The sequence below is a fragment of the Ixodes scapularis genome, unplaced genomic scaffold, assembly GCF_016920785.2.
Source record: "Ixodes scapularis isolate PalLabHiFi unplaced genomic scaffold, ASM1692078v2 ptg001031l_1___fragment_1__unscaffolded, whole genome shotgun sequence".
NCBI classification, from domain to species: Eukaryota; Metazoa; Arthropoda; class Arachnida; order Ixodida; family Ixodidae; genus Ixodes; species Ixodes scapularis.
In genome coordinates, this window is record NW_024610086.1 from 2,430 (window position 1) to 13,638 (window position 11,209).

An 11,209-nucleotide genomic window follows, 5' to 3' on the forward strand; every position below is an offset into this window, starting at 1 on the left:
TGAAGAGGATCTGTGTTCTGGAATTCGAGGTCTCGCATAAAAGAAGTTAGCGACGAGTTCGGCTCTGAACATAGCGCTGTGCTAAGCTAAGTCAGCCCTAGAAACTAAGGTTGACTGCTACACAAAAGTGTCTATGCCGGTCTGGTCGCATTCAACACTAAATGCTTTTGCGAGGAGCTGCACCGTGGCGCCACTGTCTTGTCGCTTACTTCTGGCTGCTACAACACACAACGAGGAGGAAGCGTCAGCTTTTGGATACAACATTCGACGTCAAAATCAATGCCAACGCTGCTCAGTGTTGCCAGTAGAGCGGAAGATTGTGATTCGAATGCGTAAACTTCAAAATTTGTTTTCTCAAAAGAAAGTAAATATTTTATTTAGATATTTCATAAACTTATTCAAGGGTAAATATTTAGTGCGCGTTGAATGTTTTATAAAAATCGATGACCATTGATATTTCGCAGGAGCTCTCCTTTGAGCACGTTGACTCTACATTCCGAGAAAAAAATTGCGCTGTCGTGTTTCGAGGCTATCTTTGTTTATCTTGCTCTTTTAGGAGGACGTTCCCGTTAAACTTTGATTATGTGTTGCAATATAAGCAACATGCTGCTCGTACTTTTCGCCGTGGTGCTTATTCTACCGGCATTTCAAGGAGGTAAGTCGTATAAAGATATTGTTGTTGTTGTTACACTTTATTAGGATGGCGCGACGGCTTGGAGTGACGGTTTACAGGTGGGGGGGGGGGGGGGTATAAAGATATATACGTATATATTTAACCAATAAAACTTTTTTTCTGCTTTCTTTCGAAACATTTTTGCCAGGCTTAGTTCTTGAAGAAACACCTGTCATTGAATACCACCGCTGCGCTCTGAACGTCGTTTGATATTGCAACCAATATTTTAGAACGTCAGGTGTCTGGCGAGGTTGGAACAAGTGGTGTTAATTCACACCTGACAAAAAGGAAGTCTGCACCGCATACCATTTAAAGGTACCCTGAGGTGGTTTCTGAGATCATCTAAATACGGCGATAACTCTCTCTGCGGGCTTTAAGCATCCTGGAAATTCGTAAATCATAACGATACTCGGCCGACTTCCCCATTTAAAAAGCAAAGATTGAACACACCGAAGTCATCTTTGGCGATGAAAGGAGCATTGTTCCAGAAGGCAGGACGACACGTGACCATTGAAAACGTGACATATCGTTGAGATTGCAAACGCTGTTATTACAAAATCTGTATGCTTTTGTAGATGATAAAAGCAAATAAGAGAGTAGTCCAAAAATGTTAGCTTCTAACCGAGAGGGAACGTATTATTGCAATAATCGTATCATAACGAGCGCATCGTGTTTGTTTATCTTTTTTTTTTTTTTCTTCCGCGGGAGTGATGCGTCAGGTCGTCAGCGCTCGAACGCGCGCGCTGGGTTGAATCGTGGTCCGGGCTGTAAGGGCAGTAAGCTGCGCGCATTCGAGATATCACTCCGCGGTTCCACCGGTCGGTAGGCTCCAGGATCCTTCGCTTGCCATTGGCCGACAGTGGTCCTTGTTTCGAAACATGCACCTCCTATCGCCTAAGACGACCTCGGTGTGTTGCAATATTTGATTGTATTTTTAACAGGGAAATAGGCCGGATATCGTAATTATTTAGGGATTTCTGAAAGGCTTAGAGCCAAGGGTGAGTTATTCATATTTAGGCGATCTCAGAAACCTCCTCAGGGTACCTTAGGAGTCTCACACAGGCTGCACCGTTAAACTGCGAATATTTTGTCTATACAAGCGTTCAAGGAAGTGGATTACCTTGGATGTAGCAGATGAAGCTGTCGCAGCCCCCCAGGGTTTTGTGGTTTTGGAAACTGTGAAGAGGGTTAATCAATCAGTTATTAAAAATGTAGCTAATGTCTAGTGCTAAAAATAACGGATGATGATGTTTATTGATATCATCGGATGTTTTTCACAGGTCACCCGATTAACAAATCTGATATTAAAATGTTTTATTGATTAAGTTGAATTGAATTTTGTTGCGAATAAAAATGATTGACAAAAGTAAAACTTAATATCAAAGTTTAATTAGGCAAACTTGTGACTACAATTCTAGAAAGGTGCCAGCATTTTACGCAATGCTAACGCAAACGCACAGTGCATGATATGATAATGCAATTATTGCAAAGGTGCAACCGAGCTCGACAAGAATAACGATAACAATCACTGGAGAAGTGGAACAAGGAGACAAAGGACAAACACAAATCTCCACACTGTGTTTTTAGACTTGCTCTTTTTTGAGATGTAAGCCTTTTTTTTTTTTTGTCCCCCTTTGTTCCCCTCCTCCAGGGATTATTATCAGTGCTAGTGTTTTCTCATATACGCAATACTAAAACTCACAATAATCTCCTTGTTTAACAATACCTTCATGACATTTTTTTTTCAGAGGGGTTTTTTCCTGCAGATTTACGCTGCTCTCTTGCTCTTTTGCACAGTGGAAATACATATTGCAAACTCTCTGGACATGATGTAAGGCTTGCGGACAATCAAAACAAATATAGTTTTAGACAATCCAAAGGGTCTTTCTGTTTTTTTATAACGCGAAGACTCAATATTTAATAACCGTTTGTACTAAAATCCTGCCTTTAGCATGAAACCCCGTAATATTTTAGGAAACACTCACAATGTTACCAAGTTTGTGACACATCGCGTAAACACAGGGGCACATAAGGGTCAAATACACGGCGATTTTTCTATGTTGTAATTTCTACTGGTGTCAGGTGGAGCGAGTAATTAGACAAGCTCGAAAGCGGTAGGTATTTGAGAGGGGGAAATTCCTGGACCTAAAAGTATTCAAGGGTCTTATTTTGAAACTTTTCCTAGCGTAAAAATATTTTACAATTCTTAGCACGAACGATTACCTGACGTTTCTGATGCTCATTCGTTTCTTTCTGCTAAAGTGACGCTTGTTCCTTCACTAGCATAATATGACACATCCCCAGGTTATTTAAGGCCTTGCGCAATCTCACAGAGCTCTACGGTGCACGAGAAAAGAGTCAAAGTACAGGCTAGCTGCGAATGCGGATGGATGGATGGATGGATGAATCCGGCTGAGCCCTTTGAATCGGGCGGTAGCTTACGCCACCTAGCCATTTTGTTTTGCCATTTAAGCTTAGAATATTTAAATGTGAAATCTATGTGGTGTGACGACAGCAGTGCCACCACAGTTGCGTGACGTCATACCCACCTGCTGGTGTGTAGGAAAGGGTTAATAGTGCGAGAGTGGATCAATGACGGTGGTGGTCGTCAAGCGCACCGTAGAGCCATTTCGTCGTTTACCCTGAGACTGGGTTTTCTTTTTTGAAGAGCAGAAGTAACAGAATAAACAGACAGGTCACTTTTTCTGTTACTTCTGCTCTTCAAAAAAAAAACCAGTCACAGGGTAAACGACGAAATGGCTTTAAGGTGCGCTTGACGACCACCACCGTCATTGATCCACTCACGCACTATTGGCCCTTTCCTACACACCAGCAGGTGGCTATGACGTCACGCAACTGTGGTGGCACTGCTGTCGTCACACCACATAGATTTCACATTTAAGTATTCTAAGCTTAAAGGGACCATGAAATGACCTTTTTACTTTTTCCAGATAACTTTTACATTAAACCGTCAATGTTCACTGAATGCCGAACAGGCATCCGTTTTCGTCTCGGTTTATTAACTTTTACACAAAAAATTATTGAAATATCGACTTTTTCATTCTCTCCAACTGACCGCAAAAGAAGCCGTGACGTAGACCGTTTCCGGAACCGGAAGTTCTCTCGGCAGCAGGAGAATGGGAGTGTTAGCGGCAACGAGTTGGGGTGCGCCGGTAGGTTTTACTGCGCTGATGTCACCGACGTATTTCCTGAATCGGCGCCTCTCATCGCCGCATCGCAGCTGAGCGAAATTCAATGAGATATGTTGCGCTACAGCGACAGCATGGGACTAGTCCCATACGCCGGTATGCTTGTTGGGAAGTGCAGCGAGTCTTGTCACCACCCCGTCATTGTTGGCAGAAGGGCCGGCCCGTGTCAGTCGTTTGCAAAGCGACGTAGATGGCGTTTTTCGCGGCCTCGAGATGCAGGAGCGAGCCGACGTTAAAAAAGATACGTTTGAACTACGAGTGTCAGCAAGAGCCACGTAAATACCTGTTTACACTCGGAGCGGACGCGCGCGCTTGATGGAAGTCTTGTATTCGCGCTGTTGGTAAGCGCTTCGGGACCGTTCTTTTACGATTGCAACTCGATACTGACGCGACGACGCGACACTCGGCAAAGAAAGGTTGGACCGGGGTCGACAGTGACGTGCAGTCTGTCAGAATAAAAATGGCATACCAATAACAAAGTGTACATACCGTGTTACGAAGGCAATCCATACGGCGTTTATTTCAGCTCTATATCACACAAAACAAGAAGATAGAATCGACGAGAGTCCCTTTTCGACGAGTGTTCGTCAACACTGCCTCGGAAAACAAGGGGAAGAGATTGACCTCCTCACCTCTTAATCTAGAATTGAGGTCAGTGATCAAACTATAATACGGGAAGGGTCCACAAGGGTCGCGCGGGCATATTCCATTTAGCACGCCAGCCGGTCGTAGGCAGGCGGTCTTGCGACGAAGCAACGCAGCGCCGAGTCGGAATGCCTGCTAGGCCTATACGCTTCGTCGGAGTCGGTAAATCCAGCGTTCTTGTTCGTCGTGGTCTGTTTTAAGTACTGTTTTCTTGCTGCTTGAAGTCGGCACGCGCGGGAAGAACACGTAGAAAAATAAACGTTCAGTCAGTCAGAGTTTTGAGAGGAAGTAAAACAAAGAAAATAAATGTTCGTCGGTCGCCCTGCCCTACTGCGCACGCGCAGTAGTTGCTTCGTTTACCACACGATAGATGGCGCTTGGCTCTCAGCATTATCAAATTTGGCAATTTTCGCCACACATCTCTAATTATGCTACAAAATGTGGATCTGAATATTATTTAACAAAACTTTTAGGAAACATTCGCCGGCTATTTATTGTTTACGATCGCGGTGCTGGTGAGGTAGGCTCTTACCCAATAGCCGATGTGGATTCGGCTGACGTGCACCGATTCTGCGTATGCATCGTAGTGAACAGGCGAAGGAAGGAAGGCGCAAAAGAGTCCAGTTTTCTTTTAAAAGTTCTATAGCAAATAATTTTTTTGGGCTCCCTATTTTTGTGTTTTTGTGTTTCTTTTCACACCTTTTACGACGTGCGGTGGATGAAACTCGATTTTAAAATCATTTCATGGTCCCTTTAACTGGCAAAACAAAATGGCTAGGTGGCGTAAGCTACCGCCCGATTCAAAGGGCTCAGCCGGATTCTTCCATCCATCCATCCATCCATATTGGCAGACACTGACGCGGATCTATTTTTTTTTTTGCGCACTCTCAGTTATCACCCCTGGTGTGGGCAAATGCTAAGTTGTCCGCAAAGAAATGTTACCAGCACATTGGTGACAAACAAGTCCGCGTCTGTATACACCGGCACGGCGGCCCTAACTGCGTTAGGGCCGCCGTGTCGGTGTATACAGATCTCCAACAAGTACCCTGTAGTGGTGCAAAACTATCGATAGTACTATCGATAGTATCGATAGTCGCCAGAAATCTGACTATCGATAGTGAAAAAAACTATCGATAGTACTATCGATAGTCGACTATCGAAAAACTATCGATAGTACTCGATAGTCGACTATCGAAAAACTATCGATAGTCGACTATCGGAAAACTATCGATAGTACTATGGATAGTCGACTATCGAAAAACTATCGTTAATCAAATATCAGAAAACTATCGATAGTCGACTGTCGTAAACCTATTGATGGTACTGTCGACGATTTACTATCGATAGTTTTGCGACACTAGTAGTTTGCGTCGCTCCCTCTTCTCTTTTTATCGCTTTATTTATTTATCTTTTTTTTTTTCAAATGGGACACCAATTAGGCCAGCCACTTACCATCCCAACTTTCGTTCAGCTTTCAGTGATGACGAAGACGGGAGTTTGGGCGAGGAGAGGAGAAGGGGGAGGCGAGCGGTAGGGCGACTATCGAAAAACTATCGATAGTACTATCGATAGTCGACTATCGAAAAACTATCGACAGTACTATCGATAGTCGACTATCGAAAAACTATCGATAGTACTATCGATAGTCGACTATCGACAGTTCTGAGACACTATCGATAGTTTTGGAAAAACTATCGATAGTATCGATAGTCAATTTATCGATAGTTTTGCATCACTAGTACCCTGCCACAAAAAAGACCCTTTTTCGAGCACATTTGAGGCTAATGCGTCAATGGCGTCCCTGTTGACCCTAACCGAGTGAACTTGATTTCGATAGAAGCAGCCTGCGTAGGCACAATATCATATATTTTTGTCAGCTAGATTCTTGCCTTTCGCCGCTATTGTTTGTGTTTCACGGTGTATGTATATGGTGTATGTACTTTTATTATCACTTGAATTTTGCTGCGCTCGTGCGCTTTGAGTCAGCGGCTTGTATCGAGCGACTCTTCGGAGTTTCTTTTCTTCTGTTTGTCTGATCGCGAGCGTACGTCGCCTACGGTTTTGGCGAGAGCTTTTTGTTGTTGTTCGAAAAAATTAGTAAATATCTTCTGATTTTATTTTCTACCCTGTGGTCGCCTCCCCTGCTCACTTTTACACCAGGCGTGGTCCTAACACCTATCAACCGGTCGAACTTTTTTTTTTTTTTTGTATGCACATGAGCTGTGGCCTTTGTCTTTTTAACGTTGTTTCAACTAATTTACATACTGGCCCACGCACCTTTGTGACACCGCTGCAGCACACAACCCGTAGCAACGGCGACAAAACTGAAGGTCGCCTATGGCGGCAGGGGCACGTGACGTCAAGATGGTGGCGTCCATGAAATGTTGCCTGAAAGGGTCTCCCTACGCGAGCCAGAGTTGCGCGTCTTTTTTCCACGTGCCGCCGCGCCGCTATTCGCCGAGATCCGATCACGGGAGGAGCCGGAAAACAGACGCGCAACTCTGGCTCCCGTAGGGAGCCTATCCAGGAACTCTAGTCGACGCCGTCGACGCAAATACGCTGCAGAGGAAATAAGAGAGTGGAAGAATGATGTACATGCTTTCGCATTCACAACTCATAAGATGTGCTTAGGTGTACCTCGAACCTTTTTTGTGACATTATATGTCGATGCATTGCAGAAATTTGAAAGTCTGATTTATAAAACGTGCGACCTCGTCTGCGGAGGCAGGAAGGTGAAGTTGCCAAAGAAAGCTTGCCCCAACGGTACTATGCACGTAAGTCACAAGAAAATGTTCCCGCTGCCTTCGCGCTTTTTTGTCTTTGTTATTTTGTGGGTATTAGTCATATGGCAGATGCCCCTTTTTATATATTTTTCAAAAAGTTATTTATCGTTGGATTTTGCTTTACTAAGGCCATTCCACAATTATGTTGTTTAGTATAATCACACAAAATGTACTAATTAGCTCTCTATTTATTCTGTGCAAAGCTAGTACTCGAACCATTTTTTTTTACATTTGCAAGACCATGCGTCCTTCCATCGAATCCCCTGGGAAAGACGTAGTCGGTCATCTTTTTTATGTATATTTAGACGATCAGATATTTTCTTATGTCCAGTCTATTGATGGTACATAGCACAAAATAATTTTAAGGTGCAACAACTGCATAACGTTGTTGACAATTGTTTTATGAAATCGACCACTCCTCTTATATTATACCCAACTCCACATGAACATGTCGACTACTAAAGAGGCTGGTAGGAACAGAAAACTAACGATCCAGTCACAATTCCTAAAGCCTCCTAGTGTTGCGGTTAGGCAAACAACCATCTCGACCACGACTGCTGGACATAGATGCGGAGGCAATGGCCACGTGCAATACCGTCCGTCGTTCAGCCTGGTGATGAGGCAAATTTCTGCTTAATATTTACGACCGGTTATCCCAGTTGGTTTCTTTAATAATGACTAGAATATCAAAATATAATTGCGAAAACATTAACTGTCCCATGGAACGAAGCCGGTGTTATCTGATGTCTGTAGCAGCGAGAAACGGCACATAAATTCCCATTGGCTACAAAGTGGACGCGCCTCAGATAAAAAATTAAATAGAAAGCAGAAAACAGCAACGCAGACGACTCGTCACGGAAGCCGGCGGGTCGCTCAAGGTCAAATGGAACGCGCCTCACAAATAAAACACAAAGAAAAGCATAGCAACGCATATGCAGCGTCAAGGAACCCGTGGAGCCGGCGGGGTTGCCGCGCATGCGCAGTGGGGGAGCATGATGTCACCGCCGGAGCGCCGTGTGACAAATGAAGGCGTTGCGCGCAGCTTGCAGGAATGCACTTCGTGTAAGAATGCTTTTGCAATCCTACACGTAAGCAGTCTAGAGTGTCTTCGTTTAATTTAATTACATAACATTATAAGTAGTAAAGGTCAGTGTATACTTATCAAAAATAGGAGCAGGAGCAAAAGCAAGAGTATTAGCAGTCGTAGCAACATTAGCGAATGTAGCAAGTAGTAATATTTACATTTAAAGTGCCTTGGTACGATAGGGAAGAAATTATATCAGGACAAAATACTTAAAGTACAGTTTTTACGAATGTGCTGTTTGTGTTCTGCTAGGTTCTTCATTCTTTCTCGAGTCTTTATACTAAACCAACGCGCCCACCCCCAAAGGAACAACATTAGGTTGGGACATTTTTTTTTTTTTTTACACATGCAAGATGACGACGAAATAGATTGTTCCTATTGCGGAGGATGTCAGTCCGGTTTGAAGATGTCCATATTCCATTGAGACGGGTCAGCAGCGGGCCAAGGGGATCTGCAGCCTGCCGTTCGATCGGTGCACGGTTGCCCAAAGGAGCCCCAGGAGCATGATGGTGCTGTCACCCAGTGGGGTCGAAGCATCAGGCTCCAAGGGGGCAGCTCAGTCAAAACTGAAAGCTTCCACCTCGGATGTACAGAGGCCCACGGCTTAGATTGAGGCACCGCCGACGCCCGGTGCAGCATCCTCTCGACGCCGTCATCTTCTCGTTTTTTTTTTTTTTTTTTTTTTTTTTTTTTTCAGCCAGTTTAAGCTGAGGCGCTGTTCTAGCAAGCCGGCCAAGAGCAAACTGTCACTGAGACGCCGAGATTGAACGCTTCTATTTTACGCTTTAAATGTCGTTTCCAACGTTGTGACGTCACAGTCTGCTGATCAGTCGACTGTATCCCACATTTAGTTTACGCTCTAACCGCGGGAGGAGCATTCGGCGCTGGCGGCGGCCTTCGCTCCGCCCATTGGCCAAAGCTCTTATCGGCATGTGGCCGCTCATTCTGTCTGTCACTTAAAGAAATGAACGCCGTTTTTTTTCTAATTTTGCGGTGACTGCCATACGAGATATGATCTAGCCCATGTTTCGTAGGTTGTGAACGTCAAAGATTACTGCTATGCGTTATTTAGTGAAAGGCTATAAATAGTGACTCAGCACCTTTATTACAACAGTAAAGAGGAGAAAAGTATCGTTTTTGGAGCGAGTACTGAAACGCAGCCTCCTCCCAACCACCCCAATCTGATTTGAAAAAAAAAAGAGAGAAATACATTTATCAAAATCTCTAATTCGAAACTAGAGCGCAACTCTTGAGGAGGAGGACGCCACTCCTCCCCTCCTCTTCCTTTCCTCCTCCTCTCCTCCTGCCACTGAACTTGTTGATGGGTGACATGAAACGTAGTCCTGACATTATTTTCGCCCGCTAAATTTAACGGGGAAACTGAATTGGTGTTGAGGTCAAGTGACGTCAGTTTCCCCGCTAAATTTGCCGGGTAAATATTAGGGAGTTTTCGTAGACCGCGCTGCCCCCTCCGCTAAGCGTTCCGCAACGAAGAAGTCGCTACTGCGCCTGCGCGCCGATAGCCTTGACTGTGGAGTTTCCGCTATCGCAGCGGGTTGCGAAGGGCCTTGCGGGACGGCGAAAACGATCTACGAAAACTCCCTATTCCCGCTGTATTTAGCCGCGAGATTTTTTCCCTAAATTTAGCGGGAAAATTTCCCCACTAATTTTAGTGGGACAATTTCCCCCTTAACTTAAAGGAAAACATTCACGCTAAATTTAGCGGACAAATATAAACGCTAAATTGAGCGGTAAATTTTCTCGCTCAGTAAAATGGCAAAATATCCCCGCTAAACAAAGCGGGAAAATTTCGCCGCTAACTTTAGCGGAAAAACGTCCCATAATGCAACGCGCGCAGTTAGGCCGACGCCGCCCAACCCGGAAACGGGCGCCTAAAAGCTGCTCTCTAAAAGTACATATTAGTGCCTATTTTGGGGTTGGTCTTTTATCATGCGTTTAACTACACAAAAATCGCAAAAATAAAAAAAAAATAAAAAAATAAAAAAACGGCTACCATTAAACGAAGCTGCTCGATCGCTTATATTTGTGTTCTGATTGCTATAAAATCAGAATCGCATTTTATTTCTCAGAATCCCTGCACTGAAGAAGAGCGATATCACCTCCAAAGGTGGGCTAGGGACTTGGAAAACAAGAAAGCAACCATTCAAGCCAAATGGTGCAATGTCTAACAAGGCAAGCAACTTTTGTTACAGTGACTGCGATCAATAAAGCAGTGTCATGTGCCCTTCATCCGAATCTATCATTTATAAGAAAACGTATATCTCCGTTTTAGTTCTTCACGTTGTGATGTTCATTAACTACAAGCCGGGCTGTAATGCGGTATACTCTACACATGGGCTGTATTGCATATTGCGCTACATATCGTTTAAAAAATTAGCGTTCGTAATTCAAGGGAAACATCGAAGGCAATAACTAGTTCAAAATGTCACAGTGTCTACTTGAGAAATCTGGAACATGGCCTCGTCAAACAACAAGCAAGCAAACTAATTAAAGAAGGAAAAGGACAAAAACATAAAGAAATATGTGGCTGGATGAATGGATGCTTGGGAACTCAGGCGCTAGCTTTAAAGTGATTCGTCGACTTCAATATTTATTTATTTATGTTTCACCACAGAACAGTGTCTGGGATAATGTGTTACGAAATACGCGCTATAGTGCATTTCTGGCAAAGGCCTTTGAAATTCCCGAAAACGATTTTTTTTTTTCTTGAGTACTTCAATTTCTAAGCATTTCACCCTTCATAATTAGACCGTGGTGTGTTCGGCATTACGCGGCTTGAAAATGGCATATGCTG

The 11,209-nt window shown here is 43.9% G+C and overlaps 1 protein-coding gene across 1 annotated transcript; it reads left to right on the plus strand.

Moving 5' to 3' along the window:
* The first annotated feature begins 582 nt into the window (after window positions 1-582).
* Window positions 583-10,583, plus strand: LOC115315314. The gene is made up of 4 exons (XM_040221545.1): window positions 583-655; window positions 2,422-2,504; window positions 7,206-7,301; window positions 10,485-10,583. The coding sequence occupies exons 1-4, from the start codon at window positions 583-585 to the stop codon at window positions 10,581-10,583; spliced, it is 351 nt and encodes a 116-aa protein (XP_040077479.1).
* The last annotated feature ends 626 nt before the right edge of the window (window positions 10,584-11,209 follow it).